Source organism: Pollachius pollachius, assembly GCF_949987615.1.
Source record: "Pollachius pollachius genome assembly, chromosome: 18".
Classification (NCBI taxonomy): Eukaryota; Metazoa; Chordata; class Actinopteri; order Gadiformes; family Gadidae; genus Pollachius; species Pollachius pollachius.
Genome location: NC_136951.1, coordinates 10,970,254 through 10,994,356, shown reverse-complemented (window position 1 = coordinate 10,994,356; position 24,103 = coordinate 10,970,254). Strand labels below are relative to the sequence as shown.

The window sequence follows — 24,103 nt, the reverse complement described above, 5'->3', positions numbered from 1 at the left end:
ATATGGTGGATTTAGATCATGCCTGGACTACATATGCTTGTACCGTTTCTTAGAGTTTAACTTTGTTTAATGAATCATTGATACATTTTTATGAAATCTCTATATATAGATTACATATATAGACAATCTAGTGCCCTCTTGTGGACTAATGAATATCGCAAGGAACAAAAGTCACCAACTGTGAGAATATTGTAATGCATCATAATTTAAATAATATTTAAAAGTCCATAACCATTGAACCCCAATAGGTAATCACATTCACAGGATTATGGCGATGTTTAACATTTGTTACATTCAGATAATTTAGCCTGACATTATACAATACAGATAAATCAAGAGCTGTCCTCATTTTTGTCCATAACAAAATGTGTTTCATTGGAAACAAATACAATATCCAAAGTAACAAACTAAATGGATTTCGAAAAAGTACGACGCTTCAGCTTGAGGTCAGCAGTCAGTTCGCCGTTTGTCAACACAACCCGGAAGATGTTGTCCAACACTCCGTTCCTCTCGCGATACTTGAAGTAATGGTATTGCTTTGAAACATGGCGTCGGAAGGAGAGGCGGTTAATGCTGCAGCCGCTGAACTAGAGACTGCCGAGGGGTAGGTCTCTCTGGGATGAAAAATACACTACTTTCTTATTATTGTACATCTAGATATTACTCTGCGCTGCTGATTAAACACCACGCAGTGTCTTATGGTTTCAATAGGAACCGCAAATCGTAAATGCAGTCAAGGAGGCACTCAGACAACTCATATTCACACAGCTTCCTTTGTATGAAGATACATATAATACAGACAGCAACTTTACTAAATAAAGCAATGTCATTAACCACAGCGTGGCTTTGTCGGAAAGGTTCAGTGCAAATGTTTTTTGCTTTTATCTTTAATAGTATCCTTAGTACATCACATAACAGCTCACACAACCATCACTATTAAGACGCTTTCTCAGCATCAACAGACAAGTTGGGATCGCTTTGAATCACGATGCATGTCATTAGGCTAACGGTTTACATTATTTATATTGTATATGTTCTCAGCGCTAGGTAGGCCGACAGTCATCGTGTAGCCCGATGTCATATTCTAGCCCATATTGGTCCAAACTGCACCCATTAAGTTGTCTCGGTTTTTTTCCCTTTAGAAATTAACGCGAATGAAGCTTATTGTCGACAGCTAGCGTTATTATAATTTATAATCTATTTATGATCTCTTGATATTACTTATGCAAACGCATTTTATGATAAAGACCTACCACCTTCTTAGAGTGCCTTAATACGCATATGCATTATTGATTTTGAACGTATCTGCTGTATCATTGCGTTATGATGTAGGCCTGTTTAGCCTAATCCACCACATTGTATTTCTGCAGCGATGCCTCATTTAGTGAAGTGCCAGTAAGCATGGATACAGAATCATCTAACGGCAAAGAGGGCATGGTAATGTCAAGACTATTATCAACGTATTGCTTACTACCTCTCATAATGTTAAAATGTATATTCAAAATGTTATTATTTATATTTCTTGAGATGTAATTATTCTTTTACAAAATAAATGTTGCTATTATTATTATTATTATTATTATTATTATTATTGGCTTTTATATATGGCTTTATCAGACTCACTTTCTGTAAATTACTGTGATACGTATTTGTTGTATTATCTATGCTGATGTAATATTGACCTCAAGGACACCGGAGGGGAAGGCTCAGAGGCGGCCGACACCCAGACCGCTTCGGGGGACGAGGAGAGCGGCCGGCAACTGGGCGAGGTGGAGCTTCAGTGTGCGCTGTGTATGAAGTGGTTCACCGCTGACACCTTCGCCATTGACACAGCGTATGTAGACTTTAATCATCAATACACTCGTCCTCTCAGGGGCTGGATAGCGGGTGGGCTGTTGAAAGGTTCCGGTTTCAGAACCCAATGTCAACATTATACTTGTAGCCATTCCTTGAGCAATATGGTGCTGCTAACCCCTATCTGCATGCTGAGCACCTGTATCTAAAAACAAATTCAATGTACGTCTGCTAAATGACTTGAAATTAATTGGATGGTGTAGTGGTTAGGTTGTTAAACTCAGAAGCCAAAAAGATTCTCGAGTTTAATCACCAATGTCTGCAGCCTAAGAGCAAGATGTCCTAACATCCTACCTGCTCCTTAATGATAGGTATTTGCGTCCACTGTAAGTTGCGTCTGCTAAATGACTCTGTTAACCGATCGTCATTGGTAATTGGTTAACCGACATGTACTGTAAAGACAAACGTTTGCTTTAACCTTGTATTTGACCTTGCTCCCCAGGACGTGCCTGCCCTTCATGACCAACTACGTGTTCCACTGTAATGTGTGTCACCACAGCGGCAACACCTACTTCCTCAGGAAACAAGCCAGTAGGTTTTGAGATCTAGTCATGGGATCCATGTGTCCCTATGCAATTTTGACAGGAGGGCAAAATCTGGTTGTTATTTATATTTTATTTTCTCTAGAAACAATTGAGACAGGATAGTGTAGGGGTTAGGATGTTTGACTCTCAGGCTAAAGGTGCTGGGTTTGAATCCCAGTTTTACTGGTAGGCATTTTTGCGCTAAAGGGCCAAACCCTGATTCTTCCTTAATGACCTATATCTGAATCCACTGAAAGTCACTTTTAGATAACAGTCTACTCAATGGAACTAAGTTAGTAACCAAATGTCTTGGACAGTTAGCACTTGTTTCTGAGATATATGATTGAATACGTCGTTTGGTGTTGTAGACCTCAAGGAGATGTGCCTGACGGCGCTGGCCAACCTAACCTGGAGATCCAGGACCCAGGAGGAGCATCCAAAGACCATGTTCTCCAAAGACAAGGTAGGCAGTCCCAGCCCATAATATTCTTGACTAAATATATTTGACAAAGCTTGATATGGTACCAAACTAAAAACATTTATTTTAAGTGATAGCCTAGATGTATTAACTTGGATTAATTTACTTTAACAAGCATTCACCCTCTCCTTGATGTGCATTAGAGGGGCTTACTTTTAATTCATAAAGATCAATTTCACCTCTTTGTTACGCTAGGACATAATACCGTTCATCGATAAGAACTGGGAGTGTATGACCACACGTCAGAGACCCGGCAAGCTGACCTGGCCAAACAACATTGTGAAGACCATGGTAATGCATTACTTATTATTATTATTATTATTATTATTATTATTATTATTATTATTATTATTATTATTATTATTATCTCAGCCATTGAGTGATTTGGTTTTCCATATTGATCATCAGCCTTCAAGCAGTGCATCTCATTTAAAACGGTCATGTCTGCAGCAATATATAATAATAACAAAAACAATGGTAATTATATTTTGATAGGATTTAAATCTTGTGTATTTTCCAGAGTAAAGAGCGGGACGTGTTCCTAGTGAAGGAGCACCCGGACCCCGGAAGCAAAGACCCGGAGGAGGAGTACCCCAAGTTCGGGCTCTTGGACCAGGTACCTTGGCTGTTATGTGCAGCTTTAACTGTCATGGTTTAGAACTGAATATCCTTCTTATCCTGTACATGTACACTGAGTAATTGATCAGACAGCGGCACCATTAGGAGACAAGACACGTTCACACGATCCCATCCGGCCCTTAAAGCAGCTTGACAGACATCATATGTGTATTGTTCTGATACATATGGATGTCTTTATGAACACAGGACCTGGGAACCATCGGACCATCCTACGACACACAGAAGCAAACCACCGCTGCCCCAACCGCGGCTGGACTCAACGGTAGGCCCTGGCAAGATCCGGCTGGGACCGGTTGTGCGATCAAAACAATCAACCCGTTTTGATATTGACACGACGGATGGCAAGAAAGTGCTTTGTAGATCATTGATACTGGCCAAAGATCTACAAAAGGTCTATAGAGTTGGAACTTGATGATTGATCATGGAAGTTCTGTGTTTTCCAGGTGGATCTGCTTTCTCAGGTGAATATGTGGTATTTTGGCGTTTTTTTTTTTTTTGTGGTCTTGTCATTTTTTTTTATCCCCCTCTGGATGGAAGTTGGCCCTGAGGTTCAAAACATTCGTAACTCCAGAACGATCACTATTAACGTTAAAAAACGGTGTTGGGGATCTTATGGGCAACTCAATCCAAACTCACTGTAACCTCCCCCTTGTTTGCTCTCTGCATATGTCTGGTGCTTATGCCCTGCTTCCCCCCCGCCCCCTTTACTTTGATTGGTCCATGATGTCCCTGTTTACTTGTTGTTGCTCCTGGTCCCCTCGTCTTCTGCTTGCTGCTCGCAGGCTTTGAGAACCCCCTTAGTCCCCCTGTCTCAAATGACACTCGCTACGATGTCGGTACGCTTCGTCCGGTGCCATTTGGCCTCCTTCCCCTCTGCTCCCCTGTCTCCAACTGTCTTGTCAAGTCCCCTGTCCAGGCCTTTTAAGCAGTAATTGCACAATTATTATTATGTTAAGGTTCTTCGGTGAAGTGCTCTAACGTAGGATAATGGGTGTCTCGATGTATAAAAGGATCTATGACCTGATGGTCTGGGCCTCTACTGTTGAATCGGACTGGTTTGGAACATGTACTGTACTGTACTTGAGCTTGACCGTCTACAGAAATCCTCCTTGTTATTGGATCAACACTGGTCTCTGGATCAAAGGTGGCCCAGGTCTACCAATTCTATCATTGCTATCCTTTATAACTATTCATTTCTGAAAGGTGATAATGTGAAATATTCTCAGAACATTTCACATTGTATTTCAGTGTACATAGTTATTAAGTAAGTTCTTGTTAGTGTGTGTACTGCCTCTCTCAGGTTGTCAATGTTGATGTTCCATGTTGGCTTGTGCACAATGTCAAGTTAGTTTGTGCATTTAGTTTATTTCAGTTTGTTGAAAGTTTAAGTCAGTTTGTAAACAGTTTGTTTCAGTTAGGTTGGGCATCACATCCTTCAGACAAGTATCATCCATCAGATCATGTTGGTTGGTTTAGTTTCTTTAAGTCCGTTTGTCTAGTTTGTTAGTTTGTGTACGTCTATCAGACTTTCCATGTTAGAAAGACACCGTATATAAACTGTCTCTGTTTGTTTATATACAGCCTCTTTAGTTTGTACACGGAGGCTGTATATGAACTGTCTTCCTGCCTACCCGTTGATCCTTTGCTTGACGGGCAGCCAAGCCACTCCCCGCTGTCCCTCCTGTCTTCCTCCTGTGCTTGCTGTGCAGCAGAATAATTCCTAATATCTCTTGACGCATGAAAGAGTGAGTGGGGTCCGGGGCTACGAGATGAGGCCATAGAGTACTAAGTCACCACAGAACTGAAGTCCGAGAGCTTTGACGGTCACGCCGTGGTCTCTGGCGCTACGCACAGAGAGTTAACACCACCGCTGCCGTGCCCACCACTGTCTCATGAAAGTCTCTCTGTCGCACCCGTCTGTTTCCTCGTCGCTCTGTCGGTCTGAATGCGTTCCTATAAGATGTGTTTTACCAATGCGTTCGGTTCTATTAAAACCTGTTGTTGATGTTCTTGTGGCCCCCAGGTGCCTTGGCCCCTGGCCCCGGAAAAGGCAGAGGGGCCAAGCGTAAGCAGCAGCAGCAGGAGGGGGCGACTGCAGGGGCCACCAAGAGAACACGCAGGTAGGAAGCAAGGACACACCCTCTGTAGGAGACAAGGGTACTCCCTCTGTAGGAGACAAGGATACACCCTCTGTAGGAGACAAGGGTACACCCTCTGTAGGAGACAAGGATACACCCTCTGTAGGAGACAAGGATACACCCGCCCAACACCCAACAGCCTTTAACCCTCTTGTCGTCGCCCCTTTCCCCGACAGCGACCCCCTGTTCTCGGCCCAGCGCCTGCCTCCGCATGGCTACCCGCTGGAGCACCCCTTCAACAAGGACGGCTACCGCTACATCCTGGCCGAGCCGGACCCCCACGCCCCCGACCCAGAGAAGCTGGAGCTGGACTGCTGGGCGGGGAAGCCCATCCCCGGAGACCTGTACCGGGCCTGTCTGTACGAGAGGGTGCTGCTGGCGCTGCACGACAGAGGTAGGAGGCGGCGGACTGGTAGCAGCCAGGGTGCTGCTGAGGGTGGGTCGGATTACTGCATGTCGTGGTTAGTTATAGTACTTAGTTATGTAGCATTTTATCATAGCTATCTAGGTTGAATATGGGGAATGGGTTAAGCTGGCGATTGTTGGTGCTTTGCATTTGGTTCTATGAACATCCTTATTGTACCGACAGCGGTATATGGTTTCACTTCTGACAAATGTGCTTATTGTAAGTCGCTTTGGATAAAATGCCCTAAATGTAAATGTAATGTAAATGATTACGGCAGGTAGGAAGCCGGTGGCCCTACAGCAGTCATGCCTCTAATAAGGTTTGGTCTCATTAAGACAGAGGTATGGCGTAGGGCTGGGTAAAAATATCGATTCATCAATGCACTGCAATTTATTTGTTCTCGATTCAATTTCGATTCAGAATTTTTTTGAAATCGATTATTTCCATAAAAAAACAAAGAAGTATACTCACTCATTGTAATCTAGAAGCGAGTATGCCTAAATGTTCATGCCCTTTTACATTTGTCCATCTTATGATTATTACTTTTATGCTGCAAGTTTAGCTCAAGAACAATACTATACAATGGTGTATTCCCTTTTTGCTAGTTAAAGCACAATGAAATGGTTAATTCATTTTTTAATGGTTACTCTAAATAATATTTAGGTATTTTTGTCATCTGCACATATTATTGAATCGATATCGAAGCAATTGGATCAATATCAAATCGAATCAAGACCTAAAGAATCAAATTGACTTGAATTGTGCGGTACCTGGCAATACCCAGCCCTAGTGTGGCGGCATGGTGCTTCCAGTAGTGATTATGCTGCTGCAGAGTCACAATACTTGATGATAGTGGACATCCTTTTTTACTTTATTTGACAAACATAACATTAAAATACTGAACACAAACCGCAAACCCTGTCATCTCCAGGCAGAACGTATCTAACTGGATCTGTGTTCATCGTGTGCTTTTGATTTGATTGGTTCCTCCAGCTCCACAGTTGAAGATCTCTGACGACCGGCTGACGGTGACCGGGGAGAAGGGCTACTCCATGGTGCGGGCGTCCCACGGCGTGCGGAAAGGCTCCTGGTACTTTGAGGTGTCGGTGGACGAGATGCCCCCCGACACGGCCGCCAGGCTGGGCTGGTCGCAGCCGCTCGGTCAGTACCCCGACACACACTGACTGACGACACGGTAATGTCACACGCGCACACACACCGGCAAAGACGCAGGCATGTCACACAGACAGGCTCAGTCGTGTTTCACAGACGGACATAGTCGTGTCACACAGACAGACAGACAGACAGACAGACAGACAGACAGACAGGCCAACAGTTATGTCAAACAGACAGAGACAACCACAGTCGGATACACTTCCAGATAGATAGGTGCACACAGTGGTGAGACTCCCCCACACGCATGAACAAGGCCCACCTGCAGTGTTGTTGTGTCGTTCCCCCCACTCACTAGCCCTCATCTCTCCCCTCCACCTTCACCGCTGACGCCCACAGGTAACCTGCAGGCCCCGCTGGGCTACGATAAGTTCAGCTACTCCTGGCGCAGCAAGAAGGGCACCCGCTTCCACCAGTCCATGGGCAAGCACTACTCCTCGGGCTATGGCCAGGGGGACACGCTGGGCTTCTTCATCGAGCTGCCCGACGGGACCCAGACCGCCAAGGCCCTGCCCGACACCTACAAGGACAAGGTACCCCCCCCCCCCACGGGACCTTGCGCGGAGACGAGCCCCGTTCGAGATCGGCCTCCGCTTTGAGTTTTGGGTGGATGGGGCTCTGTTCTTTAGTTACGCGTCGAGAATGAACATGGTTGAGGTTTAAGCCGCACAAAAGCTGTTGCTAGTAATGTCGCTAACGCTAATGTTGGTTCTCGTTACTCGAGGATGGTGGCTTTATCCTTTTTGAGTAATGTTTTTCTGGTACCCATGGAGACGGACCGATCGACAGCACTTGAATCAGGATGCTAATAGTAACGATGGTACTACAAGGACCTATGAATAGGTGTTCCACTGTTGGGTGGAGCTTTGAATAGTACCACAACACTACAATATCAATGGTATCAGAACCAAGCTGGTAATAGTATCGCTACTATAAGAAGGTGTTCAGAACCATCAACCTATTAATAGGATGGTACCAATCGGTCAATTACCCAACTATCCATTGAAAGTATAGTTAAAAATCAAACTAGTAATGGTGCATCTAGTTCCAATGCTGAACGTCTAAAAGAGTTAATAGTTCAAATACCAAGCTTTTGACAATACATCCTGTTGAAAAACCCAACTATTAATAGTGCATCTGGTGGAAATTCCAACTATTAATAGTGCATCTCGTTAAAATACCAAACTATTAATAGTGCATCTCGATAAAAACCCAACTATTAATAGTACATCTTGTTAAAATACCAAACTATTAATAGTGCAACTAGGTGAACACATAGCAGATAACTGTGTGTGTCTGCATAGTTGAAACACCAAGGTGTGTGTGTGCGTAGTTTAAATACCAAGCTGTTCATTGTCTGTGTCAAGTGTGTTTATCTGGGTGATCTCTGCCCCCCCCCCCCTCCAGGCTCTGATCAAGTTCAAGAGCTACCTGTACTTCGAGGAGAAGGACTACGTGGATAAGGCCGAGAAGAGCCTCAAGACCATCACCCCCAGTCGGGTCAGCATCAATCTACACCCGCCTCAATCCCTACCTGCTCTTCTCCTCCACCCTAGTCTCACCAACCACACTTTAGAATCAGATCTCAGTCTGATGGCAGACGAAAGACAGATCCCTGGCCCTCACCCAGTGTCATCCCCACCCTTAGCCCCTGTCATCTCCACCCCTTCCCCCATCATCTCCACCCCTACCCTCCCCTCCCTGACCCTCCATCATCCCCCCCGAAACCATGAGTCATCTCGAGCCGGACTCCTCTTCACACCCTCTTCTCTGTAATGTTGCACCGTCTGACCTCAGTGCATTCTGTTGAACTCTGTCTGCTGGTGTTTGGTTATGTGTCCCTATCTCCATCAGATGGTGTTCTACAAAAACGGGGTGAGCCAAGGAGTGGCATACGAAAACCTGTTTGAAGGCCTCTATTTCCCCGCCATCTCACTCTACAAGAGCTGCCAGGTCGGTACTCTGCGTTGGTGTCCTTATGGAGTTACTGCCGGGGTAGTGAAGGGGGTTTCCTGGGAGCCTAAACCCAGTGCATTTCGTCAGATACACCCTAAATACTAGACTACCCTGACCCTGGTAGGTATGTTTGATGCTTGCACAGCGAATAAAAGTCGTTGGTACTCAGCAAGCCTAACCCTTGGTTAGGCAAGTACAATGATTGCGCTCGAACTGTGTGTCACCTAAATCCCCTCCCCAAGTTTTGACTTTTGTTGTTCTGTTCCAGGTGTCTGTCAATTTCGGGCCAAACTTCAAACACCCTCCTAAAGACCTCAAATACCAACCGGTGGGTAGATCTAAAATACAAATACCGGCTCCACCATGTGTAGGCTATAGCATTAAGCATACGACTTCAGAAGTCCTTTCCCTGAATCTCTGGTTCTCGGTTTATAACCTGCCATCATGTCTCTTCATTCACCCTCCGCCTTTCTTCCAGATGAGTGACATGGGCTGGGGGGCCGTGATCGAGCACACGCTGGCAGACATGCTGTACCACGTGGAGACGGACGTGGACGGCCGCCGTAGCCCCCCGTGGGAGGGCTGAGACCCCTCCCCCCACACCCAGTCATACTCGACGTCCAACCCAAAATCACCAAAAATGATTTGGTGTTTTCTTTTTGCTAGACACGTTGTTCTTTACTTTTATGCGTCCGCCGCTGTTTTAAGACATTCTCGCGTGGTTTCAGGTCGGCTGCCATGTGACGATCTCCGGTTGTACGGTTTGAGCCGGCTGAGTTCACTTCCATTTTTTAAAGAACATCTATTCCTCTCTAGAGTGATTCCACTCCGTTGGAGACTAGGGGCCTTTTGATTGTTTTAGTTCCTTGCAGTCGTTGTTTTGTTATATTCTGGGTTAAATAAAGTTTATATATGTGAGTTCTTGGATTCCTTATTCAAGTGAACTGAGAAAACCATAAACGGGCCATTTGATGGTAAGTATTGGTTGTCATAAAGTCATACATTTTAATGATTTATCTGCTTTAAAAAACATAATCTATTACAAAAACACACGCCGGTACATTAAATTCCTTATTCAAGTGAACTGAGAAAACCATAAACGGGCCATTTGATGGTAAGTATTGGTTGTCATAAAGTCATACATTAATGATTTATCGGCTTTAAAAAACAATCTTTTACAAAAACACACTCGGTACATTATATAAACCATTTCTTGCATCAACCTATAAGATAAAAGAGTGCCATTTGGTGAAAGCTCTAGTCCGAAGTCCTGCAACACCGTGAGTCCACCGTGGTCGTTGACGCTTTTGGCAGTGGAGCTACACAAACATGACCCATATCGGCATACGGGTTTGCAATGGAAAGGTACAAATGTCTCTTCCGTCGTAGTAGTCGAGCAGTCATGCGTCCCTTACGGGTCAGCCTGCCGTGATTTCAGTGACCACTAGAGGGCAGAGCTGACGAGCTTTCGCTCCAATATGGGAGTGCGGGAGATCAGGATGGGCTGGCCCTCCTCGTAGTCTTCCGGCGTGCAGAGACCTTTTGAGCGGCAGGGGCTCTGATTCAAAAGAGGGCACATGGAACAACATTTGTTAACAATTTATGTCCTCTTTATTTTAAATAATGAATTACCCTTGTTCAAACAAAATGTATTGTGTAATCTTGCATTCTATCTTAGTATCCATACTATATCCCCACAGACACAGTGAAATTTTATAAAATAGTAAATCCACAATGTAACCTACATTTAAAACTAAAAATGAAACGTAGGCCTTACTTCAGACTCCATTAACATGAATAAAAAATGCTATCGTTATTCAAACAAAATGTTATTTTACATGCAGTATTAATACTATAGAAAGGGCTATATCAAATTTTACACAATACTAAATCCACAATACTGTACAACTTAGAAAGAAATATGGAGCCTATCGGACTACATTCTCACAAATATCATCCATCCAAAATGCAACAATCTGACATACCATGTGATTGAAATAAATATATGTGCTAACTACTACAGCAATCACAATGAGGAAAGATATTTTCTTGTATGTGTTCTAATAACTGATTCATCTGATAAAGCAAAGAAGCGCAAAGAGGTCCCTGTGGGCATCCATACTTGTAGTTGTTATGAAGTCTAGTCTCCAGAACGATCAGTTTTCCGGTTTTATGTCATAGCCTACGAACTTCTGATGGCCATTTCCTGAAAGCTCTTATTTCGGAAGAAGGGAAGGTTTACGTAAAGACACGTAAGAGCCTTCGAAAATTCCGAGCTCGAAGGCTCTCACGTGCCCTATTGGTACTTCCAACTGTTGTTGAGAAACGACAACAGTAGAGTATTGAGACCTGTAGTGCAAGTGAGTTACTGGAGTCATGCATGGATGCTCTCTGTCTTGGGTGTGACTTGCTTTGGGGCTTTTGCTATGCATGCTCCTGTTTTTTGGTTCAATGCACTTGATGTATTTCTTGGATGGGATAACTGGTAGTGGTTGGCCACAGGATCTACATAAAATAACCTTATCACAGAGGAAGGCATCCATCACACCTACTGAATAATAAAACTAAAAAAATATTTCAAAAAGTATATCCACAGACCTCTCCAAATCAGCTTGTAAACAAAGTCTTGTGCAAACTTAAGGATTATATGGGTGCGGTAAAAGTCCGGAAAGCTGTCAATAGGCTTCGTCACAGGAACGTGTCTGGCCTGGCCAGGTGAGTGTATGACAATTGGTTAACTGCCAAGCTACGTAGCCAGTAGGGAAAATCCACCACCTAATTGGTGTGAAGGGATTTGGAAACGGACTGAAATGACTTGAGATTTCATGGGACAGAAATAAATATATATTTTGTGGATGCTTAATACACACTTTTGATAACCCCTCATGCATAATTATATGTAAACTACAGATGACGTTGCCCATTACTTTAATGCAAATGGCTGCGTTGTTCGTCACTTGATCTACCGTTTCATTGCTTAAATCCATCTCTTGGTTTAAGGCCACATTGTTAACACACCCACACAAAACAAGTCGACGAGCAGTCGATTGCGTGGCAACGTCCCCCGGGGTTACGGTGATGCCCGACTTGGCGTTGACACAGGTCAGGTGACCGACCCAATACCCCGTCCGTCTGTCGTGGACGGGCGTCCTTCTCACCTGTTTGCGGCAGAAGCGCTCCCGTAGGTTCCGTTTGCTCTGGCTCTCGGGGATGGGGATGTGGGACCAGTCCAGGTCGGGGGGCCGGGACCCCCGGGGGCCAAACAGGTTCAGCTCCAGGAAGCACCCCGTCTCGATTATCTTCAGAAGAGGGGGGCGGACGGATGAGTGAACTCAAGCTCACAGACAACGGGGCGGGTAGAGCGCGTACCACATAGGCTCCCAGGACTATAAAGTCCCGGGAGCCTATGTGGCTTATAATGGCTAATCACACTCACACCTGGGGGAATAAAACGCCAGCTTTAAATGTGTCCTACATGTGTTGTAGGAGCAGGGGGGCTCTCTGTGGGCGTGTCACTCACCTCCTTCTGCCAGTTGACGCAGACGCTGCCCGTGTTGAACTTGCTGTAGAAGTGGTCGTCGGCGTGGTCCAGGCTGACCCCTTTGACGGTGGAGAACTCGTCGATGTCCTGCACGTCGCTGCAGTACACCAGTTTGGGCTGCGGGGGGGATGTGGCAGAGGAGAGGAGAGATTATGGAGGAAGAAGCCACAGGCTCATCATCCTCATCGTCAAACTGCTTATCCTGGGGTGGGGTCGCGGGGGGCAGCAGCTCCAGCAGAGGGGCCCCAGCCTTCCCTTTCCCGGGGCAACATGGACCGGCTCTGACGGGGGGGACCCCGAGGCGTTCCCAGGCCAGTGTTGAGATATAGTCTCTCCACCTAGTCCTGGGTCTTCCCCGAGGTCTCCTCCCCGCTAGTCGTGCCTGGGGAGGCGCCCAGGTGGCATCTTTACAGGCTACAGAAGCTACAGGCCGCGCACTCTAAATGGATGGATATTGGTCCGGTCTGAATCCCAGAGGGATTTTTTATCAAAATGTCCCGAGCTATGGCAATCAAGCCAGCCTTTGCTCAGTTTTTGTTTTGAGCTGCTCAGATGTAAACATTGAATTTGCGGCAAGAAATCTCCTGTGCTAAGAAAATCAATTCAACCGTTACTCTGAATTATCAAGTAGAATATGCTCGAGTTTGAGTAGTTGCGTTTACATCGGGTTTAAATGGAGGCACCAAAAGCCCGGCCTCCAACATCCTGAAGTTGACGGTGTTGAAGAAGGCATGTGACTGCACATCTGCTGCGCCTGATGGCTGGCAGCCCAGCCTCTGTTCAGGGTCTCTGGTCAGGAGCTGTGAAAAAGTCGAATTTAGTAAAAAAAAAAATCCCATTATTATATATATTATCCGTGTATGCTATTAGTAGGTCTTCACTGTATTGCCTTCCACTATCTGAAAGACAATATTTTTGTTTTTTACACAGACATCTAGTATACTTGGCTGTGAGCTCTCACCGAGCGACACAGATCTATGGTCTGGGTGTTGAAGGATTTGGGAGAATATTCGATTTGCCCCGCCCGAATGCGTCTCTCCATCTCCTCCTTCTTGGCGTTATCTCCTCGTTCCCGAAATGGTTGCCGCCCGGCGGTCATCTCGTATACCAAGCACCCTAACCCCCACCAGTCAGGGCTCATCCCATAATACTGGTCGTCAATCACCTCTGGAGCTATGGGAACAAAAAACGCAAAAAAAGATGGTTTGACTATGGATCATGTGTTTTTATGCAGCGATTAAAGGACCACTATTATACCGCCTGGTGTGATTGTTAATTCCCTTTACAAGCCACTTACAAATCGATTAGATAGACACATCACAAGTGGGAGGCTACACCCAGAAGTACGACGGATGGTTCAGCCCATGAGTTGGTACAGTCCACAGGGTAGGCTGGTAGGTAGATGTATTTTGAAGTAGCTTTTAATGTGGCTTATTAGCATCCCACCTCATGGTGAAAAGGTGGCCCTTTAAATGAGTGCAACAGACTGCATGTTTGCAATGCAATCAACTATGTTTATTATTATTATGGGATGTCCCTACCCATGTAACCCATGGTACCCACTCTCCCTCGCACGAGACTTCCTTCTTTCAGCTCGACGGCCAGTCCCAGGTCAGTGATGCGAATGTGTCCTGCCATAACGACAGAAGCAAAGCAAGGTCCTCTTAGAAACATCCAGGTTAATCATAATGAACACTGGTTCTACAGGTTATTTTGCAAGTCATTCATACAAATCAACATAAGTATGTGAATGGGACAGTACATTTGGTTAGGTTTGTATTATCCTCAGCAGCATTTCCGTGTCACAGTAAAAAAATTTGCATTTTGCATTATCTTCCTGAAAAACTGTTTTCAAAAGCAACATTCAGGTGAGAAGGAGATCAATCAAGGCATATAATTGATAGTGGAGCAACAATTGTTTTTTGTTATTCTAATCAATATCATGAGTTGTGGTCAAGTTGAAATGAGGGTCTAGTTTGTCAAAAATGCTGTGTTAAAGGCAGTGACTGTAGTTATGTTTAAGAAAACATTTTTTTCCCAAGTAGCAACATCGTTCTATAAATAGCCTTCGCCACACCCAACAAATCCTTTATTTCCTGAATCTTAGCCAACAAACTGTGACGGCATTCCTTTAAACAGCACTTCCTCATAGCGCTAACGCTGCTAAACAACGCACTCTGTGATGTGGTGATTCTGGTGACTCGGTGAAGCTATTCGGTTCACTGCACTGGTAGTCAGCAGCGGCCGTCGAGTAGTAAAAAGGCTTGCACTAATGTTTCATGGCAGCCGACCGAAGATAGCTTAGAGCATTATTTTGTACCTGCCGGTTAAGAAAATTGGTTCCAGTAGGAGAGCCACATCAGAGTACAGTGTCAGGTCAGAGAAAACAAATGAACCGCTTTTACAAAGACGTGGTCTGCTTTTGTTTTTGGTTGGGACACAGATTTAAGGTGGTTTGACCGTGGTATTATCGACAAGTACTCGACAAATCCCTGCCCCTTAATGCACTTCTACCTGTTCTACCTAACAGGTAGAAGGGTAGTCTACCTGTTAGGTAGACTACCCTTCTACCTACTTCCTGCGCCCTGATACATAACATACATTAGAGAAGTTAACCATGATTAGCGTTATGAGCTCCACCTGGTGATCCGGCTCTATGGAGCCCCTTGAATAACTGGCTCAGCCCCCTAAAAGAGGGAGGTTAACAAAACATACTTTTTCTTAATGTTGTCAAACAGAATGATGCCGAAGGTTTAAAGAACGTCACTCATTAGAAATTACTTATTTTTTCAAAAAGGACAACTTGTTTTTACGCCATCAGTGGCGTGTGTGTTTAAACACTACGAGGGGTTTATTGTTTTATATATTAGATGTCTTACCTGCAACTTTGAGTTTGGACCTTTATGTTTTATGATATAAGTGTATAATGCCATCGTCCAACTAAAGAGAAATGCTATTTCTTTACAAAACATAAATTTTTAGACTGTACATACCATTGTCATCCAAGAGAATATTTTCTGGTTTCAGGTCCCTAAAATGGGTACATGAAATTAAGATCAGTAAGAATGGTGAGCACCATTTGTGAATACCACATAAGCACATCCCATTGTGTCTGGATTTGGCCACTTCCTCATAGTTGCATCACGTAAAAATTAAAAGGTCAAAATAGCAAAAAAGCCAACCAGGGTTTTGACCCATAAACAAAATATGCCAACACTTGTAAAACAATACTAACAACCGGTAATACTAACACCTGTATGACACATTCCTTTTTCTGTCACGGTTTTGCATGACTTTGCATTAATTGCAGAAAATAAATGTTGGGACCTCAATGAAAAAGTTTATATTTTTCATTATTAAATGCAAACGCACCTATAGTAATAATCCAAAGCTGGGTTCAATCGTAGTATAACTTTTGTGTGTGGTTTGACGTCATCGGTTTTTATCACGTTTGGTCATGGATCAACATTTTTTATAGATTGTTGCCCTCTCGGCATGAAGATAAACCAGCCACTGAGATCCTAACCGAACCAAGATAACACGTTTTGGCTTCGTATCAAGACAATGAATGCCCAGAATGAATACCACGACCTACATGCCATTCAAGGAACTAAATGTTAGTGTTCTGCCTGAAAATGTGTACGCAATCGTAGCTCATGGCTGCCTCTCGCTTCAAGTTCTAACCCCCAAGGTCGGAAAACACTTGAGGTCACTTTCTGAAGGTGGAGCGAGCGACCCACCTGTAGACGATGCCCTTCTGGTGCAGGTGGCGGAGGCCGCAGCAGACCTCTGCGGCGTAGAACTGCACCCGCTCCTTCTGCAGGCCTGTGGGGCCGATGTTGTAGATGTGGAAGCGGAGGTCCCCTCCGTTCATGATGGTCAGCACCATGCACAGGGTGTTCTTGGTCTCGTAGGCATAGGCCAGGCTCACCTGCGGAGAGGCAGGAAGAACAAGGATGTACTCACTACTACTCATGCATTGACTCACATTGAGAGACGAGGTTGAATGAGGAATGCTCGAATGAAGGACTTGGAAGGCAGACGTTGATGTTCATAATGAGGGGCTGACCAATGGATAAATAAGGCCTGCCTTCAATAAGCCTCATTTTCAGATTATTATTTTGTAGGAGAGTAGATGCTTAGTCAGATGGAGATGGTCGAAAGACAGACCGATCAATGTTTGTTCCCCCCCCCAAGGCATAAGGGTGGTTCAGCAGCACATGTCAATACAAAAACAACCCAAATAGAAATCAGTGACAATAGAAGTAATTTAATACATGAAAGATGAGGAGCATTGAGAAATCGTACCACAAATCTGCTGTTGACCTTCTCCAGGATCTGTTTCTCATTGAGGGCCATGGTCTCTCCTCTCCTCTTCTTCACTTGGGTCTTCTGCAGCTTCTTGCAGGCGTACATCTTCCCCGTGGCTCGCACCTGGCATGCCCACACCTGTACACGACAACAGGAAGGTGAGTAATCAACAACACCATCAGCACATTACGTGTGATGCCAAGATGTTCCGATACAGAGTGAGCCTTTGTGTTATGTTTCCAAATTTAGACCAAAGGAGATTACAAGATAAAGAGGGTGGCAACGTTTATAATTTTTAATTTTTTTTGAAGAAAAAAAGAGATTCAATTATTCTTATCAAATCATAGTGCAATATTTTACAATATTAAACAATGAAATTAGTTCTGACTCTTAATAAAGTGCTACTGTCATTTGTTATGAACATATAACTGCATATTTTAATGAAAATACTGTCACATGTAGGTCCCCTGCTCTCTGACTGCGATCCCAACTAGTTTTCTGAAGGAGGTCCTGCTTACTTTTTTGTCATAAACAGCTCTTCAACTAGTGGCCCGGTGCCCTCACATTTAAAAAACACAACCGTACGCTACACACAACCTTAACCAAACAATCCCAGCCCCACTGAATCTTAATAATTTCAGACCATTTTCAAACTTCCCTTTTAAGTCTTAAGAATAACAGAAGGCTGTCTATCACCGTATGGCAAACTTAATTTGAATTTTCATTTCTCTTTCCGCCGATTTCAACACCATAACATTTGATCGTCCAAGAAATTCTGTTGGTATTTTTTATTCTGAACTTGGTTTGTCTCCATTCTATCCAATCATAATTTCTCTGTTTAGTCAGTTAATCATGTGTCCTTGCCTGCTGAGGTTAAATGAGGACCGCAAGGTTACATTTTGGGCTTGATTCTATTGTGTTATCACATCATACACCAACACAATATTTTATTCCATATGATACTCTATCTGCCTGCACAATGAAAATATACTTCCAATTTTAGCATCACAAAAATGGCTGCCTATCTGATCTAGAATACAGTTTTAAATCCTATTGTTTATCTAAGGCATGTCATGGCCTAGTCCCTCATTACTTCTAGATCTCCTAGTTGACCGTTAACCACTTCACAGCCGAAGACCGGTTGGTTGTCTCAAAGATCAGGCACAAGTCTTAAAGCAATCATGATTTTGAAATTTGGGCGCCAAAGCGGAGGGCAATATCCTTTTCCGGGTTTTTTAAAATAAATAAAGGTTAAAAGGTTATAATAAAATATCTATAATAGGTTACATAAAATATCTCCATAAAATATCATCCAATAATCAAAAATAAAAACAAAGCTGGCCAGCCCTACCTCTCTCTTTTTACGAGAATCTTACGAACGACACATGACCGGCGCTCACTTCACCCAGCCGGCCGGCCTCGCTAATTTGGTGTCACAGCCAGTTAGAGTGGACAGGCGGTTATTGAGTCTTTTATTCTGAAATACTACTACGACCTACTAACAAATACGGGCTCAATCTGAGACATTCACACTTCAATCTATTCCTTTCTATTGCCTTTCTGTGGGGTTGCTTTTGTTCTATTTTTGTTGTTCGTCTTAGTGTTTCAGAAAAAGAGTAGAAACAAAACCGCTCACCACAAATGGCATTGTGAAGGATAACTCCATGTTAGACTAAGACAAGGTGCAGGAAAGTCTTGTGACTATGCAGTTTAAATTTTAACTGGAAGGTACCAAGTCAGACTTTCAAATTGGCAGCCTTGCCTGAAGGCATCGTTGAACAAGATGCCTAGCCTGCTTGGCATCTGAAGATGCTTTGGATCAAAATGCGCTAATAACTTAATGACTGATTTAATGGCTGTCTTGCCACAACGTTGCCTAGGGGATGTCATGGTCTTACCTCTCCGAAGCCGCCCTTCCCCAGCTGTCTATACTGCCTGAAGGTGCGCTTGGTTATCGTCTGCCTTGAAAGCACATGGAAACAGGGGGTGGGGCTGTTAGAACTCATCATAAAGTAAGCCTTGTCCTCAATCAGAAGTAAGCATGGGTGGCTTAAAGTTTGTGATATATATGAACAATTATTTTTGGTTGTTTTAAGTCAGACATGCAAACCTAACAAACTGCAGCAAACTAGGTGTATAAAAGTTAATATAGCTCAGACGGCTTGTGGTATTTTTTTTGTATAGAAATAATGAATGGTATTGTAATAACATCACCAGTGCACTAAAAGCTTCAATTTTACTAGAAAATAAATTGTTAATTAATCTTAATGTTTATTAATCTGCAGAGAATTTTTTTAAATTTAATTTCAGTTGAAACAAACACTGCAGTGAAAAACATAACTCAAAAGTATCTCACTGTTACATATGTTACATAGGCCTTTTCCCTCGGATAAAATATAATATATAACATATTAAAACATTGAATATGTGTATTGTGTACTGACCTCTCCAACTTCTTCCACTGCAGGAAGCGGTCAAAGAACATGCTCTCCTGGTACTGGAGGAATGGACCCCCACTCAGGTGCTTGTGGAGGTCTCTGATCACACACACACACACACACACAGGACATGAGTTGAGCAAGCATTAACTACAGCATACCTTCTCCCCCCCTTTGTCTCTGGCTGCCTCTCTACCTCTATCTCTGTCTCACTCTCCTACTTTCTGTCCTATTCTCTTTCTCTCTCCCTCCCTCTTAACCGTCTCTTTCTCTCTCTCTCGCTCTCTCTTTATCTCTCTGTCTCATTCTCTCTTTCTCTCTCTCCGGCTCTGTCTCATTCTCTTTGTCTCTCTCTCCGTCTCTGTCTCATTCTCTCTCTCTCTCTCCCTCCCTCTTAACCCTCTCTCTTTCTCTCTCTCCGTCTCTTTCCCATTCGCTCTTTCTCTGTCTCTCACTCTCTGTCTCTCTGTCCCATTCTCTCTTTCTCTCACTCCCTCGCCTTTCCCTCTATTGCCTTTCTTTTTCTTTCAGTCCACCACTCTTTCTGCCCATCTCTCTCTCACACCCACCAGTCACTCAGAGAGGCTAGCAAACACACACACACACACGCACACAAACACACACACACACGTGCACAGTAGGATCTACAGGCTTACTTCCGACACTCCTTGAAGATGTCGCTGTCGGGGTCGTCTACCAGCGCTTGGATGCAGCTCGTTTCATGCTTCTTCACGGCATTGACGCACTGAGGGGACTGAGGACACAACCAACGGATGAGACGCTGATTCGCCAGGCTTGTGTTGAAATGCAGTAGTCGATGTACGCACACATTTTTGCAGGTGTCGGACAAGCAAAGCAAAAGGTTGGAAAGAGTAGAGTCATGAAGACTAGGAACATCCGAACATGATCCATACAATGGCATTATTTTCATTGGTGGGGCTTAGGGCAGGAGGAGTTTTATTTAATTTCTCTAGAATTTTCTCTAAATCTTGCCTAATACCTTTTTATCTAATGTTTATTTATTGTAAGAAATACCATTAGTTATTCGTGGTTATTGTCTCAGGCCTCAGGAGCTGGAGCAGACTGCAGTTCACTGAATGGCCAAAGGCGCCAGTAATGACAAGGAATTTGTGATTCTTAAATGGTAAATCTAAGAATCATGTACCATGTAACCTTTAGTTCAAATTTTCGAGAATGTGATGCTCACCATTGATATACTCCCAAGAGCATTATACAAATAGGAAATCTATACATTATTACACAATCGATATATTATATATAATACGTGTATACACGTATATAACACATGTTATAAGACCAATCAGTGAGGCCCATGTTTCGGCTACCTGACTCCACAGGAATCTCCGAATGAGTGCCACACCAACATCCCGCCTCTCCTGGTCCGATTTGCTCTCAAAGTTTTCCTGCCAGATACAAATGCTGTATTGTTACAATTACAATTCTGTATGTTTTGTTTTTTATACACATCTAGTAGGCTACACATCCTACACTGTCCACATTGATTTAATATAGAAAATAAGGATGTATTTCAAGGCTGGGATGTATTAATAGGCTGCAGTTCACTTACCAGCCAAAGGGGGCATTAATGAGAAGGAGTTTCTGATTCTTTCTTACACATAGTATTTTAAAGGACTTTGATATTTTTAAGTGGCATTTATTAATAGATAATAAATGCCACTACTATTTCTAAGATTCATATTTTAAATCTTCCCATATTAACATTTTCACCAAATGCACCAAATAGCACACACCCACTTAAGAAATATTAACCGCAGAGTAATTATCTGTGACTCAGTATGTATTGTCTAGTCTGCATTAAGATTTGGTTAATATTAAGACCATATGGTCTTAGGAAACTAAGCTAGTGAACATGGTGGCCTTTACCAATGCATCCAGAAAGAAAATGTAGTTCTGTAGTGCAGCTGAACTTTGGCAGAAAAGGTAGAAGAGCATTTTGCCAATGGGCTGCGTTTCACATAAACTGTGGTAGTCTCGTTCTGACGGATGAAAACAAAACAGAACAAAACAAACATAAGTATGTCATTAAATCTTTGCACAAAGGTAAAGATCGCTACTGTTGGGCGGTTGTGTCTGAGAGAACGCAGACACACAAAAACCTACACACACCTATGCTCACGATCAGATCCATACACTGGCTTATATGTGAAAACTTGAGCAGCTCTTTCCATTTTCCACTCTTCCCCTTTCCTCCTCCACCTGGAAAACAGACAAACAGGGAAGAGAAACACCATGGTTATAGGTTAAATAGGTTAATAGACTGGATGTTTAACGTAGCTACAAGCTAAGCATGTGGTCAGGGGGTTTAGCATAACGTCTCTCAGTGTGAAGGTGTTTGTAGGTTATTCATGGCCCACAATATCTATTCTCTGAGAAAGTCAATTGACTGTTGGTTGAATTTGGCAGTCAGACTTTAAAACATCCATCTTCAGAATTGCTTCCTATGCGCCCTGTCATTTGTTTCACCACATGCAATCCTAGCTATGTAATCACCTGCCATGCAAGAACACCCTGTCTGAGTGAATACACCTTTGTCATTAGATAAAGGCCACTACTACTACTACGGACATGTTAGCAGAATGGGGATCGGCAGCCAGATTAAAAGTTTAATGGTTTAGTGCAGCAACAAGTGCCATTAGAAAATTATTAATACAAATGAATTAAGAAGAAAAAGCTGATTCAAGAATCACAGCTCATGTAAACAGATTTCATTTCGTTTTTCTTATTTTAGCACGAATGCAGATGTATATCACATAACATCACTGGCACACCAAACAAAAGCGTGGAATTTGCATTGCAATCAAAACATACTCAGTAGAAGCTTTTTGGAGCATAAACTTAACTTGTTAATTGACATGATTGCAATCTGGTGTTTAATAGTCTGGCAGGTCTTGTTGAAACAATCGCTGGCTTTAATAGAGCGCCTGGTCTATTAATAGCTCAAGAAACTGGTTAGCCAGAGCTAACAAGAGATTCCACATAGCTCTCCTACGTAGCTACTCCTCAGCATAAACAAGTGTAGAAATGTCATTAATTTATTATTCAGACAAACGCTTTCCCTGACAGCATCCGTCAGAGAAAATACATCTGTTGTTCTCCAGAGCAAAGAAAGCCATATTTATTTTAAGGATTCATTGCTTACTTTTGCAAAAAAACTGATCTCTTGGTTCTCTATTGAATAAACCAACAAAAAGGTTGGTTTAAATGTGTCAACATAATTTTATCATGTATCCTATCTCCCCCCGTACATGGTAATTGATGATTATTATAATCATAATAACAAAACAGTACAAAGAACCAAAATGTCTCGAATAAGGTTGCTACAACCCTAATCAAACAATCAATTAATTGGATCATTAAAATGTCATCTTTCTCAAAGAAACATCAGTAAGTAAGACACACAACCTTGAATTAAGACCCCAGAATTCACCGGTTTCAAATGCCTCAACGGCGTTGAAACTCACATGTCGTTCACATTCTTACAATTTAAAACAACAGTTCCTTCATACTTCACACACACACTGTTTCAATTTAGAGAAAGCTTACTCTCTCTGGCTCGGATAAGAGCGTTGTTCGCCACCATGCTTTCAATCTCCATGATCCCGGTGTTTGTGCAGGCGGCTCTCTCTTCTCCTCACATCGTCCACCTCGGAGGTCCCGTGTCCTCACACCACAGCGGCCCGGAGTGCGCCGTGCTTCGCCGTGCTCATATCCTACCCCGACGGTACAGCCTGCGGGCAACACTTGGTGTCGTCAGTGTAGTCTGTCCCCAGCGCTGGGGGCTCGGTGCTCTCGGTAAAACAACCTCGCTGCTCTCACCTAGGTGTGGAGTTACGACTGCAGGTATGTGGTCTGAGTTGTCGGAGTGGGAGGGTGGGGTAGTTGTGGCTGGTGGTGGAGGGGCGGGGGAGAAAACACTTTCCTTTGAGCGACTATGGACCGACTGGTTGTTGCTGACGTAGTAGCAGCGTCCCGGCTCGTCTTGTTTTTTTTTTATAATTCTGCCCAGCAGCTTTTGTGCAGCACACCCTGATGAAGGAAGGCGCTACACTGAGCAGCTCAATTATAGCCCGGCAGGAACATGATTATACACATTGTGTGAGATCATCAGAGAGCTCCACAAGCACCTGAGTGGTGGTCCATTCCTCCAATACCAGGGCACATTTGAGCAATTTAAGGTCAACAAGATCCTGTTTTGTGTGCACTGTCGAAGGCTGGTCAGGTGTGTGTGTGTGTGTGTGTGTGTGTGTGTGTGTGTGTGTGTGTGTGTGTGTGTGTGTGTGTGTGTGTGTGTGTGTGTGTGTGTGTGTGTGTTTGCGGATGGGTGTGGGTGTGAGTGAAATAAAAGAAAATTGTCATAGTTGGCTGAATGTTTGGAAAAACATGAAAACATGACACCCGGAAGGTGTTCCATTACAGAGGGTGCTCTTGTCTCTCTGGTTATGCAAATAAATACACAAATACCATGAAGTCAACAGTTGGGTTATGGAAAAATATGGTACATGTCGCTCGTGATCAATGTTTTTTTTATGCAAATAAGAGATAACAATGAAGTGAATATGGTAATGTGGTTGTTTATCCGACCATCTGTTCAGCGGTATCAGTT

The 24,103-nt window shown here is 43.5% G+C and overlaps 2 protein-coding genes across 3 annotated transcripts; one reads left to right on the top strand and one right to left on the bottom strand.

The window, feature by feature from the left end:
- Window positions 1-545: 545 nt before the first annotated feature.
- Window positions 546-10,086, top strand: ash2l (ash2 like, histone lysine methyltransferase complex subunit; the record flags this gene model as incomplete). Of its 2 annotated transcripts, XM_079755831.1 has the most annotated exons (17): window positions 546-604; window positions 1,371-1,437; window positions 1,689-1,834; window positions 2,297-2,385; window positions 2,747-2,841; window positions 3,052-3,147; window positions 3,377-3,472; window positions 3,682-3,757; window positions 3,939-3,956; window positions 5,519-5,615; window positions 5,810-6,027; window positions 7,033-7,200; window positions 7,552-7,745; window positions 8,620-8,712; window positions 9,067-9,165; window positions 9,437-9,496; window positions 9,647-10,086. In XM_079755831.1, 17 exons carry the CDS (start codon window positions 546-548, stop codon window positions 9,752-9,754), a joined length of 1,779 nt encoding a protein of 592 aa, XP_079611957.1. In that variant the 3' UTR covers window positions 9,755-10,086. The 2 variants fall into 2 exon arrangements, with proteins under 2 accessions (XP_079611957.1, XP_079611958.1); XM_079755832.1 differs by lacking the exon at window positions 3,939-3,956 and having other exon boundaries at window positions 554-604.
- A 63-nt stretch (window positions 10,087-10,149) lies between these two features.
- Window positions 10,150-23,370, bottom strand: LOC307089501 (G protein-coupled receptor kinase 5-like). Its single transcript, XM_079755830.1, has 16 exons — window positions 23,044-23,370; window positions 21,607-21,696; window positions 21,364-21,476; window positions 20,805-20,882; window positions 20,115-20,212; window positions 19,465-19,557; window positions 18,919-18,982; window positions 17,018-17,158; window positions 16,450-16,640; window positions 15,703-15,740; window positions 14,251-14,340; window positions 13,671-13,882; window positions 13,372-13,509; window positions 12,689-12,826; window positions 12,327-12,467; window positions 10,150-10,726 (listed from the first exon to the last, which is right to left on the bottom strand). Exons 1-16 carry the CDS (start codon window positions 23,093-23,095, stop codon window positions 10,613-10,615), a joined length of 1,791 nt encoding a protein of 596 aa, XP_079611956.1. The 5' UTR covers window positions 23,096-23,370; the 3' UTR covers window positions 10,150-10,612.
- Between the last annotated feature and the right edge of the window lie 733 nt (window positions 23,371-24,103).

What these genes read in the sequence shown, in the direction of transcription:
- LOC307089501 (XM_079755830.1), bottom strand. Translation starts at nt 23,095, where the DNA reads ATGGAGATTGAAAGCATGGTGGCGAACAACGCTCTTATCCGAGCCAGA. An exon ending in GGAGATTCCTGTGGAGTCAG is followed by an intron (nt 20,213 to 20,804) that starts GTAGCCGAAACA and finishes TTGTGTCCTCAG; the next exon opens with TCCCCTCAGTGCGTCAATGC. An exon ending in AGCGCTTCTGCCGCAAACAG is followed by an intron (nt 10,727 to 12,326) that starts GTGAGAAGGACG and finishes CTTTTGAATCAG; the next exon opens with AGCCCCTGCCGCTCAAAAGG.